The sequence below is a fragment of the Hylobates moloch genome, unplaced genomic scaffold (assembly GCF_009828535.3).
Source record: "Hylobates moloch isolate HMO894 unplaced genomic scaffold, HMol_V3 SCAFFOLD_13, whole genome shotgun sequence".
In the NCBI taxonomy this organism is placed as follows: domain Eukaryota; kingdom Metazoa; phylum Chordata; class Mammalia; order Primates; family Hylobatidae; genus Hylobates; species Hylobates moloch.
Genome location: NW_026652288.1, coordinates 36,376,578 through 36,398,891, shown reverse-complemented (window position 1 = coordinate 36,398,891; position 22,314 = coordinate 36,376,578). Strand labels below are relative to the sequence as shown.

At 46.8% G+C, this 22,314-nt stretch overlaps 2 protein-coding genes across 2 annotated transcripts in view; both read right to left on the bottom strand.

Moving 5' to 3' along the window:
• Positions 1-3,916: 3,916 nt before the first annotated feature.
• LOC116480037 (cytochrome P450 2F5-like) lies at positions 3,917-12,357 on the bottom strand (the record flags this gene model as incomplete). The annotated part of the gene is made up of 4 exons (XM_058426175.1): positions 12,267-12,357; positions 5,508-5,668; positions 4,983-5,207; positions 3,917-4,345 (listed from the first exon to the last, which is right to left on the bottom strand). Coding segments are annotated over exons 1-4 (906 nt in total), but the record flags the coding sequence as incomplete, so codon positions are not given.
• Positions 5,055-22,314, bottom strand: part of LOC116480658 (cytochrome P450 2A13) — a 33,203-nt gene continuing 15,943 nt past the window's right edge. Inside the window, exon 10 of the mRNA XM_032172847.2 lies at positions 5,055-5,159. The gene's annotated coding sequence lies outside the window, so the exon portion shown is untranslated. The remainder of the gene's footprint in view (positions 5,160-22,314) is intronic.

The window sequence follows — 22,314 nt, the reverse complement described above, 5'->3', positions numbered from 1 at the left end:
AACTCCTGACCTCAGGTGACCTGCCCGCCTAGATCTCCCAAAGTGCTGGGATTACAGGCATGAGTAATTGCCCCTGGCTGTTAAATTATTATCATTATTTTTTTTTGAGACAGTCTCGCTTTGTCGCTGAGGCTGGAGTACAATGGTGCAATCTTGGCTCACTGCAACCTCCGGCTCCGGGGTTCAAGCGATTTTCCTGTCTCTCCTCTGGAGTAGCTGGGACTACGGGCGCCCACCACCACACCCGGCTAATTTTTGTGCTTTAAGTAGAGACGGGTTTCACCATATTGGTCAGGCTGGTCTCGAACTCCTCACCTCAGGTGATCCACCCCCACCCCCCAGCCTCTCAAAGTGCTGGGATTACAGGTGTGAGTCAACCTGCCCAGCCCCAAGTTAAATTATTAATCAACCTCCCCACCTCGCTTCACAAGGATTTTAGTCACTACTTGCCTATAGGAGCAGAGTTGAGAGGAGGAATGAATGTCTCAGTACATCCAAAGCTGAGAATGGGTGGAAGGAAGGAGTGAGAGGATTTGGCAAGTGGAACTAGGATGAGGAATGTAGGTAGAAATTGGGCCAGAAAGCCTCTGATTCCTGCCCTCACCAGCTGAGAAGGGCATGAAGGCTGGACTCTTCTTGAAGGACTGATTGGCATCCAAAAAATGCTCGAGGTTGAACTCCTGGGGCGTCAGGATCTGGCTGGGGTCGTAGTGGACGGTGTTAAGGAGGGTGATGATATTGGTGCCCTGTGTGGCTGAGGAGGTGGAGTTAGCAGTGTAGGAGGGCTGGGAGGCTCCCAAACTCGTTTCCATTTTATTGGGGTGGGTGTCCTAGGGACTTGATAACGGGTGGGTATAGGACTCAATCGGGGGCCAAGGAAATATGTGTGGGTGTCTAGGGTTCCAAGTGATGGGTGCTATATGCTGTATTATTGGGGACTTTGGCAGGGATGTGGGAAACCCCCACCCTTTGTGGGAGCAGATGTGGGGTTTCTGGGAAAAAGGAGGGGTCTCTGAGAATAGCATTTAGGCCCAGGGGATCCTCAAGATGAAGTTCCAGACTCCAGGGCTTCCAGGGAGGGGTTCTAGGAAGGGGATTTGTCATGGTGAAGCGGTCTAGTGCAGTGTGATATGAGATGGGGTCCTGGGAAAGGCCTGAGCTTCTGGATTTAAGGGTCTGAGATGTCTGTAGCTAGGGCTTGGCATGCCAGTTGCTAAGGCCTGGGGTGTTGATGGCTAGTGCCTGGGATACTCCTCGCGAGTTGCAAGAGCCTGCGATGCCTCCTCTTAGGTTGCCTGATGTTGTTTGCCAGGCCTAGTGCACCTCGGGTATCAGGAAGCCATGAAAGGCCGTGTCCCTAGTGATGCGGTGCGGCAAGTTCATGGGGATGACGTCTGCAAAGCGCTGCACCTCGTGGATCACCATGTCTGTGGAAGGCATGGCCGCGCGGTCTTTCAGCGCTGGCAGCCGCACGTGTCCCACCATGAGGTCGATCTCCTCCTGCACGCGGGCTGGAGGGGAAGGGGGAAGCGGGGTCGAGGGTATCAAACCAGGCTGGGAAGAGGTGTGTGTGTATGTGGGGAGGGGTCTAGGGGCATATGTGAGAATTAGCTAGAGCTGGCTGGGCGCGGCAGCTCATGCCTGTAATCCCAGCACTTGGGAGGCTGAGGCGGACGAATCACTTGAGCCCAGGAGTTTGAGACTGTAGGGAAAAGAAAGAGAGACCAGACTGTTACTGTGTCTATGTAGAAAAAGAAGACATAAGAAATTTCATTTTGATCTGTACTAAGAAAATTGTTTTGCCTTGAGATGCTGTTAATCTGTAACTTTAGCCCCAACCCTGTGCTCACAGAAACATGTGCTGTATGGAATCAAGGCTTAAGGGATCTAGGGCTGTGCAGGATGTGCCTTGTTAACAATATATTTATAGGCAGTATGCTTGGTAAAAGTCATTGCCATTCTCTGTTCTCAATTAACCAGGGGCACAATGCACTGCGGAAAGCCACAGGGACCTCTGCCAAAGAAAACCTGGGTATTGTCCAAGGTTTCTCCCCACTGAGACAGCCTGAGATATGGCCTCATGGGTAGGGAAAGACCTGACCATCCCCCAGCACAACACCTGTAAAGGGTCTGTGCTGAGGAGGATTAGTAAAAGAGGAAGCCCTCTTGCGATTGAGGTAAGAGGAAGGCCTCCGTCTCCTGCATGTCCCTGGTAATGGAATGTCTCGGTATAAAACCCGATCACACATTCATTCTCTTCTGAGATAGGAGAAAACTGCCCTGTGGCTGGAGGTGAGATATGCTGGTGGCAAATGCTGCTCTGTTACTCTTTGCTACACTGAGATGTTGGGGTGGAGAGATACATGAATCTGGCCTACGTACACATCCGGGCACAGTACCTTCCCTTGAAATTATTAGTAACCCAGATTCCTTTGCTCACATGTTTTCCTGCTGACCTTCTCCCCACTATCACCCCCACCCTCCTGCCGCATTCCCCTTGCTGAGATAGTGAAAATAGTCATCAATAAATACTGAGGGAACTCAGAGACTGAGGCCGGTGCAGGTCCTCCGTATGCTAAGCGCCGGTCCCCTGGGCCCACTATTTTTTCGCTCTACTTTGTCTCTGTGTCTTATTTCTCTTCTTGGTCTCTTGTCCCGCCTGACAAGAAATACCTACAGGTGTGGAGGGGCTGGCCCCCTTTAGAGACCAGCCTGGGCAACACGGTGAAACCCTGTCTCTAAAACAAAATAAAAAAATTTGCTGGGCGTGGTGGCGCACACCTATGGTCTCAGCTACTCGGAAGGCTGAGGCAGCAGAATTGCTTGAACCCGGGAGGTGGAGGTTGCAGTGAGCGGGACTGGGCCACTGCACTCCAGCCTGGGAGACAGAGTGAGACTCTGTCTCAAAAAAAAGGAGGGAAAAAAAAGAATTAGCCAGGGCTTGGGAGGAAGTATGTCAGTGAGGGCAAAAGGTTGGCTTGTGCAAGGGCCTGGGCGTGGGGTTGTGTGGGCAGGGCTTCAGGAAGGCTTGGAATCCAGGACCTGATGGGATTAGTTTTGGGACTCCATGCGATGGACGGTGGATTGAGTGGGTGGGCTGTGTGGGAGGGCTGGAGATCAGGGGCAGAGCAGGGGATACACCCAGAGGTGGAGCTTGGGGAGGTGGAGTAGCAGACAGAACTGTGTGTGTGGGCCAGGCTGTGTGAGAGAGGTAGGGTTCCCTGGCAGGTGCGTGACTGGGGCTCCGGGGCAGGGTTCTGGGAGGACTGTTAGCTGGGCGCTGAAGCCGGATGTGGACGCATGCAGTGGTGGACACGGTCGGCACATAGCAAGACTAAGCGGGTGGAGGTGGGGAGCAGTGGCTCACACCTGTAACCCCAGCACTTTGGGAGGCGGAAGTGAGAGGATTGCTTGATCCCAGGAGTAGGAGACCAGCCAGGGCAACACAGCAAGGCTCTGTCTGTACAAAAAATAAAAAATTAACTGAGTGTATTGAGTGTGGTGGTGCACGTCTGTACTCTCAGCTATTGATAAGGCTGAGGTGAGAAGATTGCTTGAGCCCCAGGTTGGGGCTGCAGTGAGCTGTGACTGTGCCACTGTACTCCAGCCTGGGCGACAGAATGAGTCTGTCTCAAAAACAAAAAACTAAGCAGAGCTGGGTGCAGTGGCTTACGCCTGTAATCCCAGCACTTTGGGAGGCCGAGGCGGGTAGATCACTTGAGGCCAGGAGTTCGAGAGCAGCCTGGCCAACTTGGTGAAACTCTGTCTCTACTAAAAATACAAAAATTAGCTGGATGTGGCGGTGTGCACCTGTAATCCCAGCTACTTGGGAGGCTGAGGCAGGAGAATGCCTTGGACTCAAGGGGCAGAAGTTGCAGTGAGCCAACTGAGATCATGCCACCGCACTCCAGCCTGGGTGACAGAGTGAGACTCCGTCTCCAAAAAACAAAACAAAGACAAAAAAACCAACAATTAAGCGGGTGGGATCTGGGTCAGGATTCGGGCAGGCTGCGTGGACCTCGTGGGCCATGTGGTGGGATCGGCCTCCGTGTGGGTTTGTGGGTTTGGCTGTGGAATCCTGGTGCCAGCAGGAGGCTATATCAGACCTGGGAGGGGGCGCTGGAGGTGGGGCTGTGGCTCCCTGCTCTGGGGTGAGGCTTGAACACATGGGCACCTCTGCGCTGCTGTGTGGGTGGGCCTCATCTTGAACTTTCAGGTACTTCATGAGTGCCAGGAAGGCGTGGCGCAGCGTGGTGCCCACCGTCTCGGTGCCACCAAAGAGCAGGTTATGTGTGGTCATCAGCAGGGTATCCACGTGGAAGTGGCTCAGCGGCTCCTCCTTCTCCTGCCGTGGTAGAGGGGTGGGGACGTGAGCCAGGGATCGAGACCCCTTCACTCTAGACCAGTACGACTGCTGCTGGGGGCCCATTCAGTCCCAGCTGGGTTTAACTTTCTTCCCCTGGGAGAGCTGGGGAACGCAGAAGGGCAGGGCAGGGAAAATCTCAGCTGCAGGGCCTACAATTAACTTCTTGGATAGAGCTTGAATGACTTCTTGTTTTTTAAAAAAATACGTTTTATGTATGTTTGTATGTATGTATGTATGTATGTGTGTATGCGTGTGTGTGTGTATATGTGTATGTATGTGTTGCAGAGACTGGGTCTTACTATATTGTCCAGGCTGGTCTCGAACTCCTGGACTCAAGCAATCCTCCTGCCTCGGCCTCCCAAAGTGCTGAGATTACAAGCCTGAGCAACTGCCCTTTCCACCCCACCCCACCTCCTTTGATGACTTCTTAATGAGCTGTAAATTAGCGGTGGCTGCCAGTGGCTCCTGGCTCCAGCCCAGCTGGGCCAGATGCATCAGCTTCTCCAGGGAGAAGGTCCCCCAACCCTGCCCCATCTGGGGTCCCTGTGGGTTTGAGGCAGGGGCAGCAGGAGAATTTCAGGTCAGACTAGAGGTGGAATTTCCAGGTAGGGATTACCTCTGCCATCTTGGTGAGGAAGCAGTCGATGAAGTCCCGGGGAGATCTGGGGTCTAGCGAGGCCTGGTGGTCGTGGACGCTGTGGGCGATAAGGTCTCTCAGGCACTTGAAGTTCTGGAATATGCGTTGGTGCGGCCCGGACACCCAGTCCAGGAGGCTCGGGAAGATGTCGTACAACTGGGGACCAGACAGAGTGGGAGGGTTTTGGAGGAGGACGAAGGGTGTTCAGGGGCGAATGGGGGCAGTGTGGATTAGGTAGGCAGGGACAGGGTCTCAAAGGGCAGCCAGGTTCTGGAGAGGCCGGGATGGGGGTTGGGGCTGAGGGGGAGTGGGAAGGAGGGAATGGCGGCCATAAATGCTCAGGGGAGGGGAGTGGGCGTGGCCATGTAACTCTGGGTGGGGTCAGATGGGAGGGGGCGGGCCCTGGGCGGGCCATTCGCAGCCCTTTCCCCGCCCACTGTTTCCTCTGCATTCCTAGATCCTGTGGACCCCACAGCCCATCCCTGCTGGACTCAGTTGGCTGACCTCGCCCCGGGGGCTGCTCATGATTTGAAAGTTGTTATTGGTAAGGCGGATAATGGTGAGCAGACGCTCATCGTCATAGTCGAAGCGGCTGCCGAAGAGCACGGAACAGATAATGTTGGACCCTGAGCGACTCAGTACAAACGTAGGGTCACAGGGCTCGCCTGAGGGTGAAGAATGGAATGGGTCAGGAAGACGCTATGTGCAGCACACCAGACCTCATGCAGCAACACCATTAATTCGCACAACATCCGACTCAACCATGGCAACGTGTCTTGCAGTGCAAACACAGGGACATGGTCACAACATGCTGCTTAACAACACCCCAAAAGCATCTGTCAATGCCACAGACAGCACAGAACCCACAACTTCCTGCAGCACATCGACAGCAACAATACCCAACCACAGAACGGGCTATTCTTGGCAACACAACACACAGCACACAACATAGCACAAGGCAACCATCAGGCATCAAGGAACACAACAACACAGGGCAACAGAACACCCAGCAAATACGATCACAGTACATGCCAACACACGACACGCAGTGACCTAACAGCCAGCCCAGAAATATCCCAACACACGGCAACCACACACCAACACATAATGTCAGCATACAGCTACATAATCCTGCCACATAACACACCCTAGTACACAGCCACCCAGCAGACAGCACAGAGCACACAATGTGACATCACAACACATACAGTCAAGGCAGCAGAACAAAGGACACACTATGCAGCAATGCAACAACGTTGGCAGCCAGCAGATGACACAACGCAAAACCACATGCAGTCCCTGACAACTCTACAATCTCACCCAGAAATATCTCAACACAACACGTAGCATCTGGCCGTCCAACAGCTGAACAGACCATAGTAAATACCGAACAACACATTTCTTTCTTTCCTTTTTTCGAGATGAAATCTCGCTCTGTCGCCCATGCTGGAGTGCAGTGGCACGATCTCGGTTCACTGCAGTGTCTGCCTCTCAGGTTCAAGCGATTCTCCTGCCTCAGCCTCCCAAGGAGCTGAGACCACACCAGGCTAATTTTTTTGTATTTTTGGTAGAGATGGGGTTTCACCATGTTGTCCAGACTGGTCTTGAACTCCTGACCTCAAGTGATCCGCCCACCCTGTCTTCCCAAAGTGCTAAGATTACAGGCATGAGCCACCGCGCCCGGCCCAGTTTTTGTATTTTTTGTAGAGACAGGGTTTCGCCATGTTGCCCAGGCCGGTTTCGAATTCCTGAGCTCAAGTGATCCACCACCTTGGCCTCCCAAAGTGCTAGGATTACAGGTGTGAGCCACCATGCCCGGCCAAAACAACACATTTCAACACAGCACCCAGGACACAATAGCACAGCCCAGAGCACCAGGTCTGGAGTTAGATGGACGCGGTTTGAATCCTCGTTGGTCTCTTAGTCTTGGTGTGACGTGGGCAAACTGACTTCCTTTCTCCGAGCCTCAGTCTTCTCATCTGTAAAATGGGCCTGATGGCACTCCTCTCATCATGGGGCTACTATAAGGAGTCAGTGAGTGTGTGACTGGGAGTCAGTGAAGGGCCTGACCCATTGCAAGGCTGTTACAGATCATGGTGTTGTGGTAGGTTGTTATGGCCCCCCAAAGATGTCCAGGTCCTTATCCGTACAACTTGTGAATTTGTTACCTTACATGGTAAAAAGGACTTTGCCGATGGGAATAAGTTGAGGATTTTGAGATGAAAAGTTTACTCTAGACTATCTGGCTGGGCCTAATGTAATCACAGGGATCCTTTTTAGAGAGAGGCAGGAGGGACTGAGTAAGAAAAGGTAATGTAGGCTGGGTGTGGTGGGTCACACCTGTAATCCCAGAATATATTGGGAGGCTGAGGGAGGAGGATTGCTTGAGCCCAGGAGTTTGAGACTAGCCTGGGCAACATAGCAAGACTCCCTCTCTATAAAAAGTTAAAAGAATGAGTTGAATGTGGTGGCACATGCCTGTAATCCCAGCTACTTGAGAAGCTAAGGTGGGAGAATCAGTTGAGCTCAGGAGGTCAAGGCCGCAGTGAGCCAAGACCATACCACTGCACTCCAGCCTGGGCAACAAGAGTGAAACTTCATTTCAAACAAACAAACAAACAAACAAACAGCCAGGCGCGGTGGCTCACATTTGTAATCCCAGCACTTTGGGAGGCCGAGGCAGGCGGATCACGAGGTCAGGAGATGGAGGCCACGGTGAAACCCCGTCTCTACTAAAAATACAAAAAATTAGCCGGGCGTGGTGGCGGGCACCTGTAGTCCCAGCTACTCGGAGAGGCTGAGGCAGGAGAATGGCGTGAACCTGGGAGGCGGAGCTTGCAGTGAGCCAAGATCGCACCACTGCACTCCAGCCTGGGTGACAAAGTGAGACTCCGTCTCAAAAACAAAGAAACAAAGAAACAAACAAACAAACAAACAGACCCCAAACTATTATTTTACTTCTGGGGGCGAGAATTCCAAAATCAGCTTCACTGGGATAAAGTCAAGGAGTCAGCAGGGCTGGTACCTCCTGGAGCCTTGATAAGAGGATCCATTTCCTCGCCTTTTCAGCTTCTAGTCGCCCCTTTATTCCTTGGTGCGAAGCCCCTTCCTCCATCTTCAAAGCACATCACTCCCGTCTCTGCTTTCATCCTCACATTGCCTCTCTCTGACTCTTCCTGCACTCCTCTTTTTTTTAAAATTAATCATGCCCCATTATTTTAAATTATGTACAAAGACCTAACATGTCACCCAGGGACCACTTCACCCACTGCTTTATTTAGCCGCCAGTCTCTTCGGCTATGGTGAGGGTTTGGTGTACACATTACTTCATCACCTAGGTAATAAGCGTAGCACCCGATAGGTAGTTTTTCAGTCCTCACCCTCCTGCCATCTTACCCTCAAGTAGGCCCTGCTGTCTATTGTTCCCTTCTTTGTGTCAATGTGTAGTCAATGTTCAGCTCCCACCTGTAAGTGAGAACCTGTGGTGTCTGGTTTTCTGTCCCTGCATTAGTTCACTTAGGACAGTGGCCTCCAGCTCCATCTATGTTGCTGCAAAAGACATTATCTTGTTCCTTTTTATGGCTGTGTAGTATTCCATGGTGTATATATACCACATTTTCCCTTTCTTTCCCTCTTTCTTTCTTTCTTTCTTTCTTTCTTTCTTTCTTTCTTTCTTTCTTTTCTTTCTTTCTTTTCTTTCTTTCTTTTTCTTTCTTTCTCCCTTCCTTCCTTCCTTTCTTTCTTTTCTTTCTCTTTTCTTCTTTTTTTTTTTTGAGACACAGCTTTGCTCTGTTGCCCAGGCTGGAATGCACTGGTGTGATCTCGGCTCACCACAACTTCTGCCTCCTGGGTTCAAGTGACTCTCCTGCCTGAGCCTCCCAAGTAGCTCGGAAAACAGGTGTCTGCTACCATGCCTGGCTACTTTTTTTGTATTTTTAGTAGAGACGGGGTTTCACCATGTTGGACAGGCTTGGTCTCAAACTCCCGACCTCAGGTAATCCACCCACCTTGGCCTCCCAAAGTGCTGGGATTACAGGCGTGAGTCACCATGCCCAGCCCACATTTTCTTTATCCAGTCTACCACTGATGGGCATTTAGGTTGATTCCACATCTTTGCTATTGTGAACAGTGCTGCTGTGAACAAAGGTGTGCATGTGTCTTCATGGTAGAATGATTTATATTCCTTTGTGTATATACTCAATAATGAGATTGCTGGGCCAGATGGTAGTTCTATTTTAAGTTTTTTTAGAAATCACCAAACTACTTTTCACAGTGGCTCTTGGCTTAAATTTGGAAGCAGAGGTACACTCCCTTTACACCTGATTTCTTAACTTTTTTCCTCCTTGAGCAGGTAATGTGTTGACACTATCCAAAATTCAAAAGATACAAAATGATGGAAAGTGAAATTTCTTCAACCCAGTTTCCCTTCCCAAGTTGATACTAATGTTACCAGTTTCCAGGGTATTCCATACACAAATACACAAATAATAACTTACTATATCCACTGTATCTGTCAGGTTGGGTTGGAATTTTTTTTCTTTTTCTTTTAAGACCGTCTCACTCTGTCTTTCAGGCTGGAGTGCAGTAGGGAATCTTGGCTCACTGTGACCTCTGCCTCCCGGGCTCAAGTGATTCTCGTGCCTCAGCCTCCTGAGTAGCTGAGATTACAGGTGTGTGCCACCACGCCTGGCTACTTTTTGTATTTTTAGTAGAGACAGGGTCTTGCCATGTTGGCCAAGCTGGTCTTGAATTCCTGGTCTCATGATCTGCCCACCTCAGCCTCCCAAAGTGTTGGGATTACAGGCGTGAGCTCCTGGCCACTGTGCTGGGTATTCTATTTGCCCTACCATCTCCACTCTCCACCATGACCTGTCTTCTAGAAGGGTGGCCTCTATAAACTATACCACCCATGGTCCCTTCACCTCTACATTAAAAAAACTTTGGGTTTGGCCAATGGAAGTTTGAGAGAAGAGCAATGTCAGATTATTTTGCTTGGCTGTGTGAAAGCAGTGGTTGTATTCCTCTGCCAGAAACCATGCCCTCTGCTGGGGGCTCTCTTTTACCCCTATACAATCAGTCTCGGTTTCAGAAACTACTCCCTCTCACTGCACCTTTCCACCTAGAGATGATGGTGGCGTCTCCTTATTGTAAGCCATAGAGTGCTTCAGCGTCTTGTAGGTTTCTTTCACACTGCCCTCCACTTTGTAAAAAGTCCCTCCATTGGCCAGGTGCGGTGGCTCACACCTGTAATCCCAGCACTTTTGGAAGCCGAGGCGGGTGGATGACGAGGTCAGGAGATCGAGACCATCCTGGCTAACATGGTGAAACCCCGTCTCTATTAAAAACTCAAAAAATTAGCCGGGCGTGGTGGCGGGTGCCTGTAGTTCCAGCTACTCGGGCGGCTGAGGCAGGAGAATGACATGAACCCGGGAGGCGAAGTCTGCAGTGAGCCGAGATCATGCCATTGCACTCCAGCCTGGGTGACACAGCGAGACTTCGACTCAAAAAAAAAAAAAAAAAAGTCCCTCCATTAAGCACTCATATTTTTCTGCTGGGGTTCTGATGGACCAAGTCTATCAAATGAATACATCATAATTTGTTTAACCAATATCTTGGTGCGCATTTTGGTTTCCCATTTTTCATTATGTAAACAGTTCTTTGATGAATCTAGGTGATTTTGCACGCTTTCATGTACATCGTAGGAGACATTACTAGAAGTGGAGTTAACTGAATCCAAGAGTATGTTCTTTTGTAATTTAGACAAAAGCATTCACATTACTCTCCTCTGAAGCTGTACCAATTTACAGTTCCATGAACCGTAACTGAGAGTAAGGATTGCTCTGGGAGGCTGAGGCAGGAGTGGATACCAGCCTGGGCCATATAGCAAGACACCATCTATACAAAAACACTTAAAAAATGTTCTACTACTAGGGTGTGGGAGAATGCACCTGTGGTCCCAGCCGCTTGGGAGGCTGAGGTGGGAGGATTACCTGAGCCAGGGGGTCAAGGCTACAGTGAATTATGATTGCACCACTGCATTCCAGCCTGGGAGACAGAGCAAGACACTGTCTCAAAAAGATAAAAAACCCACCCCAAACAACCAACAAAACAAGAGGCCATGATTTCACACCCAGTGATCTTAATAGCTCAAGTTTTGATTTAGAGACTGTGGTTTTAACAGCTGCTAAATTCCTTATGTTGAGGAACCACTGAATCAAAGGTTTCAGCCTCTTTCCAAGGGGGAGAGCACGTGGACAATTACCGTCTCATGCAGGCATTTGGTTTTATGGACTCACATGCTTGTTACAAAACCAGACACAGCTTTAGGGCTTCTTATTACCTTCCCCCAACCCGTCCTTGGTAGAAGAGTCAATAAATGACATCTAAGCTGCCAATACATATTGGAAAATGTTTGAAACTTGAGATCTGTGGTTTATTATGAAACACGCAGTGCCCTGCAGTTTGAATTTCTTCCCAGTTGGTCTTAGTACCCTGTCCGCAGATTGAGGGGAAAGGGCAGGAAGGGGAGTAAGTGTAGTTAAGAGCATAGCCTCGGCCGGGTGCAGTGGCTCACGCCTCTAATTCCAGTACATTGGGAGGCTGAGGTGGGTGGATCGCTTGAGGTCACGAGTTCAAGACCAGCCTGGTCAACATGGTGAAACCCCCATCTCTACTAAAAATGCAAAAGTTAGCCAGGTGTGGTGGTAGGTGCCTATAATCCTAGCTACTCAGGAGGCTGAGGCAGGAGAGTCACTTGAACCCAGGAGACAGAGGTTGCAGTGAGCCAAGATTGTGCCACTGCACTCCAGCCTGGGTGACAGAATGAGACTGTCTCAAAAAATAATAAAAATAAAAGAAAAAAGAAAAAAGAAAAAAGCATAGCTTCTAGAGTCAAACACATCTGACTACCACATCTGTGCTAGGTACTTTCAGTGATTGAACCTTAATGGTTCTGACTCTCAGTTTGCTCACATGTCAAATGTGCATGATCATAGAACCTTTATCACAGATTTGTGAAGACTGCATCGCATACTCCATGAAAAGTTCTCCTCAGCACAGCATCGGGCACAGGGAACCTCAACACCTTGAAGCTGCTGTTTTTATTTCTAGGTCCCTAAGATCTTCCTTGTCCTCCTTATGGCTCCCCCCTTGATCCTCCATATTTATTCCTTTCTTGAAAATTAAGGGTCCAGGAAGAAGATGATATCCTGGAGGCCAAGCCCACACAATTAGGACATGTGGTGGACATCCGCCTGTTCTTACACCCACTGCTGCTCTTCCTCTGCTTGTCTATCACAGGGGGCTGACACCTGCACACGAATTCTATCTTGAGGGAGACTGTGTAGGGGGCCATTTGGGTCCATTAGGAAAGGGTTTTGAGGTCAGGACATGGGTATTTGGTGTACATGGGAGTTTGGCGGCCTCTATTGTAGGAGGCTTTGGAAATGTGTATTGTTGGGAGGTCCTGAGGGAGGAAGTCTGGGATGAACATGGAGATTCTAGGCTGCGGAGGAAGATGTATCATGGCTGTTGGAGGATTCTGGGACCTTACCTTGGTACCTTGGTAATGAGGAAACCTTCAGCTTTATTTTTATTTATTTATTTATTTTTGAGATGGAGTCTCACTCTGTCACCCAGGCTCGAGTGCAGTGGCGCGATCTCAAAATACCAAAAATTAGCTGGGCGTGGTGGCAGGCACCTGTAGTCCCAGCTACTTGGGAAGCTGAGGCAGGAGAATTGCTTGAACCCGGGAGGCAGAGGTTGCGGTGAGCTGAGATCATGCGGCTGCACTCCAGCCTGGGCGACAGAGTGAGACTTGGTCTCAAAAAAAAAAAAAAGAATGTTCAGCCCTCAGCTGCTCAGCCAGTAGTCATTCTTTTCTCAGTAGCTATTTTCTCCTCAGCTTTGTGGAGTCTTTCCCTTAGCCTGGGCAGCTCTGTATTCAGCCAATGATTTGAGGCCACTGTAAGCAGCTCTTTCCCTTTGGAGCTCTTTTTGTAAGCAGAAACTCAGTTTCTTATGTAAGAAAACCGAATTCCCCTTGAAGAAGAGAAAGAGCTGGAGTCCTTTAAAATTAACTGCCTGTTTTTCTGTGGCTAGTGAGCCTTATCTCTCCCTTTGCCAGGCATTGTGAAGACTCTGTTTCTTAGCTGTGCAGCTGCAAGGTCACTAGACAGATAATCTCAAGTCATAAAACATGCTGTTCCTTGAAAAGTAAGAAATGATGTAATGCATGTCTCAATTGAATAAGTGTCTTTGTTTCTCACTTAGTTGTATTCTTCCCCCTGCACAGATCTCCTCCTGCCCCACGAAATGCTTAAAAGGTAACCGGACTCTTTGTTCGGGGCTCAGTCTTTTTGGATGTTGGTCTGACTGGGCTGGTGCACCTAAATAATAATCAGAAATCCTCCTCAACCCCTCAGTCTCTCTGATTCCTAAATTATCTCACTGCAAAGGCAGGAGAATTGCTTGAGCCCAGGAGTCTGAGACCAACCTGGGCAACATAGTGAGACCCTGTCTCTACAAAAGATTGAAAAAATTAGCCGGGCATTGTGGTGCATGCCTGTGGTCCCAGCTACTTGGGAGGCTGAGATGGAAGGATCGCTCGAGCCCAAGAGGTCCTGGCTATAGTGAGCTATGATCACACCACTGCCTTCCAGCCTGGGTGACAGAGCAAGACCTTGTCTCAAAACAAACAAACAAAAAAAACAAAACTTGGGCTGGGCATGATGGCTCATGCCTGTAATCCCAGCACTTTGGGAGGCTGAGGTGGGTGGACCACCTAAGGTCAGGAGTTCAAGACCAGCCTGACCAATGTGGTGAAACCCTGTCTCTACTAAAAAATACAAAAATTAGCCATGTGTGGTGGTGTGCACCTGTAGTCCCAGCTACTCAGGAGGCTGAGACAGGGGCCTAGGATTAAATAAGGAGTTTTGGCAAAACTAGGCTAGAACTCCAAAACCTGCTACATAAGTACTCACCAGGGTTGCTAGTTATTAGTATTATTACTTTGTTGTTATTTTTAGGAGTGGAGCAGGTTGTATTTGTATCTTACATCACAGGCTCTGGTCAGATTTCAGTTAATATCACAGATAGGATTTAAACATTTAGTCCATTTACATTCAATGTTATTATTCATAAGTAAGAACTTAATCTTGCTATTTTGTTGTTTTCGGGTCTTCTCTTTCTTCTTTATTTCCTTCCTGTCTTCCTTTTAGTGAAGGTGATTTTCTCTGGTGAGATGATTTAGTTTCTTGCTTAATTTTTTGGTCTATCTGTTGTATGTTTTTTATTTTGAGATTATCATGGAGCTTGTAAATACTATCTTATAACCTATTATTATTATTATTATTATTTTTTTTTTTGTATTTTTTGTAGAGACGGGGTTTCACCGTGTTAGTCAGATGGTCTCGATCTCCTGACCTCGTGATCCTCCCACCTCGGCCTCCCAAAGTGCTGGGATTACAGGCGTGAGCCACCGCGCCCGGCTAACCTATTATTTTAAGCTGATAATAATGTAACACTGTTTGCATAAACAAACAAGCAAGCAAAAAGAAAGCTAATAAAGTCTCTATTCCTTAACTTCATCCCCCAACTTTTAAACTTTTGCTGTTACTATTTATATTTTATTTTGTTAAGTCTTGAAAAGTTGTAGTTATTATCATTTTTTGATTGGTTAATCATTTAGTCTTTCTACTTAAGGTAAGAGTAGCTTACACACCATAGTTACAGTGTTATAATATTCTGTGTTTTTCTGTGTACTTACTATTACCAGTGAGTTTTGTACCTTTGCAGGGTTTCTTATGGTTCATGGACATCTTTTTCTTTCTGATTGAAGTACCCTTTAGCATTTCTTGTAGGGCAGCTCTGATGTTCCTATCCTTCAGCTTTTGTTTGTCTGGGAAAGTCTTTATTTCTGTCTCATGTTTGAAGGATTTTTTCTCCAGATATACTATTCTAGGGTAAAAGCTTTTTTACTTCAGCCCCTTAAATATATCCTGCCACTCTCTTCTGGCCTGTAAGGTTTCCACTGAAAAGCCTGCTGCCAGACATAATGGAGTTCCATTTTATATTATTTGTTTCTTTTCTTTTGCTGCTTTTAGGAACCTTTCTTTATTCTTGACCTTTGCGAGTCTGATTATTAAATGCCTTCTTTGGGTTATGTGCTTTGCGTTCTCTAGCTTTCTTGCACTTGAATATTGATATCTTTCTCTAGGTTTGGGAATTTCTCTGTTATTATACATTTGAATAAGCTTTTTACTCCTATCTTTTTCTCTATGTCATTTTTAAGGCCACTAACTCTTAGACTTATCCTTCTGAGGCTATTTTCTAGATCCTGTAGGCAGGCTTCATTGTTTTATTTATTTATTTTTTTGTCTCCCTGACTGTGTATTTTCAAAAGCTTGTCTTCAAGCTTACCAATTCTTTCTTCTGCTTGATCAATTCTGCTGTTAAAAGACTCTGATGCATTCTTCAATATGCCAATAGCATTTTTCAGCCCCAGAATTTCTGTTTGATTCTCTTTAATTACTTCAATCCTGTTAAATTTGACTGGTAGGATTCTGAATTCCTTCTCTGTGTTATCTTGAATTTTGAGTTTCCTCAAAACAGCCATTTTGAATTCTCTGTCTGAAAGGTCACACATCTCTGTTTCTCCAGGATTGGTCTCTGGTGCTTAATTTAGTTCATTTTTTAGGTCACGTTTTCTTGGATGTTCTTGATGCTTGTACATGTTTGTTTGTATCTGGGCATTGAAGAGTTAGGTATTTATTGTAATCTTTACAGTCTAAGCTTATTTGTACTTGTCCTTCTTGGGAAGGCTTTCCAGGTATTTGAAGGGACTTAGATGTTGTTATCTAAATTTTTTGTCACTGTAGCCACATCTTCCTTAGGTGGCACCCCAAGCCCAGTAACATTGTAGCTTTTGCAGTCTTGTAGACGTACTGCCTTGGTGGTCTTGGATAAGAATTGGAAGAATTCCCTGAATTATCAGTTAGAGATTCTTGTTCTCTTCTGTTCTGTTACTTCCTCCCAAACAAACAGTCTTCCTCTCTCTCTCCCCTCTGCTGCCTGGAACTTGGGGGAGGGGTGACATCAGCACCCTTGTGGCCACTTTCACTGGGACCATGCTGGGTCAAACCTGAAGCCAACAGCACTGGGCCCACTGTAATGGCTGTCTGGACACTGCCCTTGTTCACTCAAGGTCCTAGGGCTCTGCAACCATCAGGTGGTGAAGCCAGCCAGGTTTTTGTTCTTCCCTTTGGGGTGGTGAGTTCCTCCAGGCCCCAGGCAGGAAGAGAGATGCTGTCCAGGAGCCAGGACCTTAGCAATCTACCTGGTGCTCTTGTCTATTGCAACTGAGCTGGCACCTAAGCCACAAGACAAAGTCCCTCCCACTCTTCCCTCCTCTTTCTGTAAACAGAGAAGTCTCTACCTATGGCCACCACTGCCGCAGGCCCATAGAGAGTACTGCCTGACTACCACTGATATTCACACAAGGAATAAGGGCTCTTTGGTCAGCTTGTGGCAAATGCTTCCAGGCTTAGGACTTTCCCTTTAGGGTAGTGGGCTTCCATCTGGCCTAGTGCAAGCCCAGAAATATTGTCCAAGAGTCAAGGCCTGAAATCAGAAACTCCAAGCATCTGATTGGAGCCTCTACCCCACTGTGGCCACACTGGTACCTAAGCTGCAAGACAAAGTACCCTTTACTCTTTCCTCTTCCCTTCTTAAGCAGAGGAGTCTCTCCGCATAGTCACCGTAGCTGGGAATGTGCCGGGTTACACCTAAAACCAGTGCATCTCTGATTCTCACTGAACACCCATGGTGAGTACTGCCAGGGTGTTGCTGCCAATTTTTCAGAGCCCCAGGAACTCTTTATTCAGTAGCTGATGAATCCTGCCAAAACTGAGCCCTTCCCTTCAAGGCAACAGGTTCCCTTCTGACCAAGGTGTGTCTAGAAATGTTATCCAGGAGCTAGGGCCCGGAATGGGGCTTCAGGACTCTGCCTGGTGCCTTACCCTACTGTAGCTGAGCTAGTGTTCAAGTAGCAAGACAAAGTGCTCTTTCCTCTGTTCTCCTCAAGTGGAAGGAAGGAGTCTCTCCTGGGAGCCATGAGTTGTGTTGCCTAGGGTTGGGGGAGCAGTGGTGCAAACACTTTCTTGGCTGTCCCGCTGGTGTTTCACTAGGTTGCATGTCCCCCAAGTATACTAGGCTCCAAGCGCAGCCCAGCACAGGCATTTTCCCAGGAATTGCAGTCCTTGTGCCCTAGATTGCCTTTCAAGTTCATTTAGAACCCCAGAGCACTTTAGCCCACGGTGTTGACACTTGCTAGAAGGCAGGTTCTGATTGCCAGGATGGGTGATTCCCCTCTGGCTATGTCTGGTCTAAATGCACTGCCCATGGGTGCTGGCTGAGTTCTCCCTGGTGCTGCTTTCCACCGTGACAGGGCAGCACTGAGTTCCAATGCAAAGTCGCACAATCACTGTATTCTGCTTCCCCCAAAACACGGATTCATTCTTTGCACCATGTTGCTGTTGCTGGGGGATGAAGGAGAGGTGGTACTGGCCATTCAAGATTGTCTTTCCTATATTCTTCAGTGCATCTTTCAGTGATAGAATGTTAAAACCATGTACTGTGATCATTCACCTGATTTTTGGTTCTTATGATGGTGCGTTTTTGTGTGGATAGTTGTTCAATTTTGTGTTCATGCAGGGAGGATGATTGGTGGAGGCTTCTATTTGGCCATATTGCTCCACCTCCACTGGACTGAATATTAGCATTTCAAAAAAAAAAAAAAAGTAAGAGATGAGGTCTCACTATGTTGCCCAGGGTGGTCTTGAACTCCCGGGCTCAAGGGATCCTCCTGCCTTGGCCTCCCAAATTGCTGGGATTATAGACATAAGCCACCATGCCTGGCCATGTTAACATGTTTTGTTATCAAGTACTGGCTCCTTTTTGTTTATCAGCTCTTTCCTCAGTTTCTCTCTCTCCTCTTGCATTTTACTGTAAGCAGCAAGATGTAACCAGGCTGAGGCTGGGTGCAGTGGCTCATGCCTGTAATCCCAACACTTTGGGAGGCCAAGGCAGGTGTATCACTTCAGGTCAGTAGTTCAAGACCAAGCTGGTCAATATGGCGAAACCCCGTCTCTACTAAAAATACAAAAATTAGCCAGATGTGGTGGCAGGTGCCTGTAATCCCAGCTACTCGGGAGGCTGAGGCAGGAGAATTGCTTGAACCCAGAAGGCAGAGGTTGCAGTGAGCCAAGATCATGCCACTGCACTCCAGCCTTCGCGACAGAGTGAGACTCTGTCTAAAAAAAAAAAAAAAGAGAAAAACAACAACAAAATAAACCTTTAACCTTTTTCCTGGAAATCTCCTCAGCTAAACATCTAAGTTTATGTAATTTTACATAAAGGCTATTGAAAAATAGCAAATGCAAAAAGGGCACTCTGGCCTTCCTTTTTCTTCTTGGAAGCAGGAGATGAAAGTCCCATGTGAGAAGTGGCTTCTCTGTACTAGGAGGAAAGAAATGTTCTCGTCATCATAAACAGGGAGCCAAGGCTGAGGCAAATCTGCAAAAACAAACATTGTTAAACTAACCCTGACTTTTCCTAGTCAAATTTCTGCAATTAACTGTTCTGGTCCAAGGCCCTTTGTCTTGCCACAAACTTACTGTCTTCTTTCTTGCACTATCTTTGGATTTTTTGTGTTGTTCTTTCTTTTTTTTTTTTTTTTTTGAGACAGAGTCTCACCCTGTCACCCAGGCTGGAGTGCAGTGGCATGATCTTGGCTCACTGCAAGCTCTGTCTCCCAGGTTCACGTCATTCTGCTGCCTCAGCCTCCCGAGTAGCTGTGACTACGGGGGCCAGCCACCACGCCCGGCTAACATTTTGTATTTTTTAGTAGAGATGGGGTTTCACAGTGTTGGCCAGGATGGTCGTGATCTCCTGACCTCATGATCTGCCCGCCTCGGCCTCCCAAAATGCTGGGATTATAGGCATGAGCCACCGTGCCTGGCCTCTTTTTATAATTTCTAAAGATGAACATTTAGTGTATTAATTTTCAAACATTTCTATTTTTCAGTATGAAAATGTAAGGCTGCAAATTTATCTCTATTTAAAGCTCTTGCTGAACTGCACAAGAATAAATCAGAAACAGTGATTCTTCCCATTTTATCCTTTTTCAAAAATTATTGTTTTTGAAATAATTCAAAATTATTCAAAATGAAAAATTATTGCTTTGGTTATTCTAGTTTTTTTCATTTTTCTTTTTTTTGTCTTTCCAGATATATTTTCAAATTAGCTTGTATAATTCCACAAAAAATCTTTCTGGGATTTTATTGTGTTAAACCTGTAGGCCAGTTTGGGGAGAGCTGGCTTCTTTATTATATTGAATCTTCCAATTCATGAACATGGTCTCTCCATTTATTTACATATTAATTAACTTTTTCAACATTTTATAGTTTTTAGCATACAAGTCCTGTGCAAGTGCTGTTAACTATTAAGTATTTAATTTTGTGAGTAACTGTAAATGGTATTGTGTTTTAAATTTTGATTACCTAGGACTCATTGCTAGTATATGAAATTAAAAAATGATTTGTTTTCTCCAAGATGCAGTCTTGCTCTGTTGCCCAGGCTGGAGTGCAGTGGCACAATCTCTGCTCACTGCAACCTCCGCCTCCCAGGTTCAAGCACTTCTCCTGCCTCAGCCTCCCGAGTAGCTGGGATTACAGGTGCACACCACCACGCCAGGCTAATTTTTGTATTTTTAGTAGAGACGAGGTTTCACCATGTTGGCTGGGCTGGTCTTGAACTCCTGACCTTGTGATCTGCCTGCCTCAGCATCCCAAAGTGCTGGGATTACAGGTGTGAGCCACCATGCCTGGCCTAAAAAATGATTTTTACAGTGATAGTTTAGTGATTTTGCTGAACTCACTTATTAGCTCTAGAAGGATTTCTTTGGTAGGTTCCTTGGGATTTTTCTACACAGAGTATCATGTCATCTGCAAGTAGGGATAGTTTTATTTTTTCCTTTCCAATATGAATATCTTTTATTTCCTTTTCTTGGCTTATTGTGCTGGCTAGAACTACTAGTTCTATGTTGAACAAAAGTGGTAGGAACAGACATCCTTGCTTGTTCCTAATTACAGGAGAAAAGCATTCAGTCATTCACAGTTAAATATAATGTTAACTATTGGTTTTTTTATTTGTTTGTTTGTTTGTTTTTGTGAGACAGAGTCTCACTCTGTTGCCCAGTCTGGAGTGCAGTGGCACAATCTCGGCTCACTGCAAACTCTGCCTCCGGGGTTCAAGCAATTCTCCTTTCTCAGCCTCCTGAGTAGCTGGGATAAAGGCACCAGCCAGTATGCCTGGCTAATTTTTGTATTTTTAGTAGAGATGGGGTTTCACCGTGTTGGCCAGGCTGGTCTCGAATTCCTGACGTCAGGTGATTCACCCACCCTGGCCTCCCAAAGTGCTGGGATTACAGGCATGAGTCACCATGTTCAGCCTAGCTAGTGGTTTTTATTGAAAGTCCTTTTAAAGCTGAGGAGATGGCCCCTCTCCTAATTTGTTGAGAGTTTTTATACAAACAGGTGTTGAATGTCACCAAATGGTTTTTTCTGCCTCTATTTATGTGGCTATACAATTTTTTTCTTTAGCTTCATAATGTAGTGGATTATATTGATTTATTACTTTTCAGTTAATATATCTTATTTTTAGAACAGTTTTAGGTTTACAAAAGAAAATTGAGCAGAAAGCACAAAAGTTCCTATAGGCTTCCTTTTCCCCTTTACATCTTGTATAAGTATGGTACTTTTGTTACAATGATTAACCAATATTGATATACTATTATGAACCAAAATCTGTAGTTTAAATTAGGGTTTGTTTTTTCTGTGTACAGTTCTATGGGTTTTGAAAAAGGCATAATATCATGCACCATTTCGGTATCATACAAAATAGTTTCTCTGCCCTAAAAAGCCCAAGTGCTGCACCTACTAATCCTCCCTCCTCCCTAAACTCCTGGCAACTACTGTTTTTGTACTGTCTTCACAGTTTGAGTTCTTCAGAATGTCATATAGTTGGAATCATATAGTATGTGGCCTTTTCAGACTGGCTTCTTTCACTTAGCTACATACATTTCAGGTTCTTCCATGTCTTTCTGTGGCCTGATTTCTTTTCATTGCCAAATCATATTTCTTCTTCTCTTTTTTTTTTTTTTTTTTTTGCTTTTTTTGAGACAAAATCTCACTGTGTCACCCAGGCTGGAGTGCAGTGGCTCCATCTCAGCTCACTGCAACCTCCATCTCATGGGTTCAAGCAATTCTCCCACCTCAGCCTCCCAAGTAGTTGGAACTGCAGGCACATACCACCGTGCCTGGCTAATTTTTGTTATTTTTGGAGAGATGGGGTTTCTCCACGTTGGCCAGGCTGGTCTCGAATTCCTGACCTCAAGTGACCCGCCTGCCTCGGCCTCCCATAGTGCTATAATTACAGGCATGAGCCATCATGCCCTGCCATATTTCATTGTATGGACACGCCACAGTTCTTTTATTTATTCACTTGTTGACGAACATCTTGGTTGCTTACAAGATTTGGAAATTATGAACAAAGCTGCTGTAAACATCTGTGCAGAAGTTTTTGTGTGGCTATATGTTTGCAACTCATTTGGGTTAATACCGAAGAGCATGATTGCTGTAGCACATGGTAAGAATATGTTTAGCTTAGCAAGAAACCGCCAGTTCATCTTCCAAAGTAGCTGTGCCATTTTGCATTCCCACCATCAATAAATGACAGTTTCTATTGAGCCGTCTCCTTGTCAGCATTTGGTGTTGTCAGTTTTGGATTTTAGCCATTCTAATAGGTGGGTAGTGGTACATTATTATTGTTTCAATTTTCTTTTTTTTTTTTTTTTTTTGAGACGGAGCCTTGCTCTGTCGCCCAGGCTGGAGTGCAGTGGCGCAATCTCGGCTCACTGCAAGCTCCGCCTCCCGGGTTCACGCCATTCTCCTGCCTCAGCCTCTCCGAGTAGCTGGGACTACAGGCGCCCGCCACCACGCCCGGCTAACTTTTTTTGTATTTTTAGTAGAGACGGGGTTTCACCGTGGTCTCGATCTCCTGACCTCATGATCCACCCGCCTCGGCCTCCCAAAGTGCTGGGATTACAAGCGTGAGCCACCGCGCCTGGCCTCAATTTTCTTTATTATTATTATTATACTTTAAGTTTTAGGGTACATGAACATGGCACATGGATACATATGTAACAGACCTGCACATTGTGCACATGTACCCTAAAACCTAAAGTATAATAATA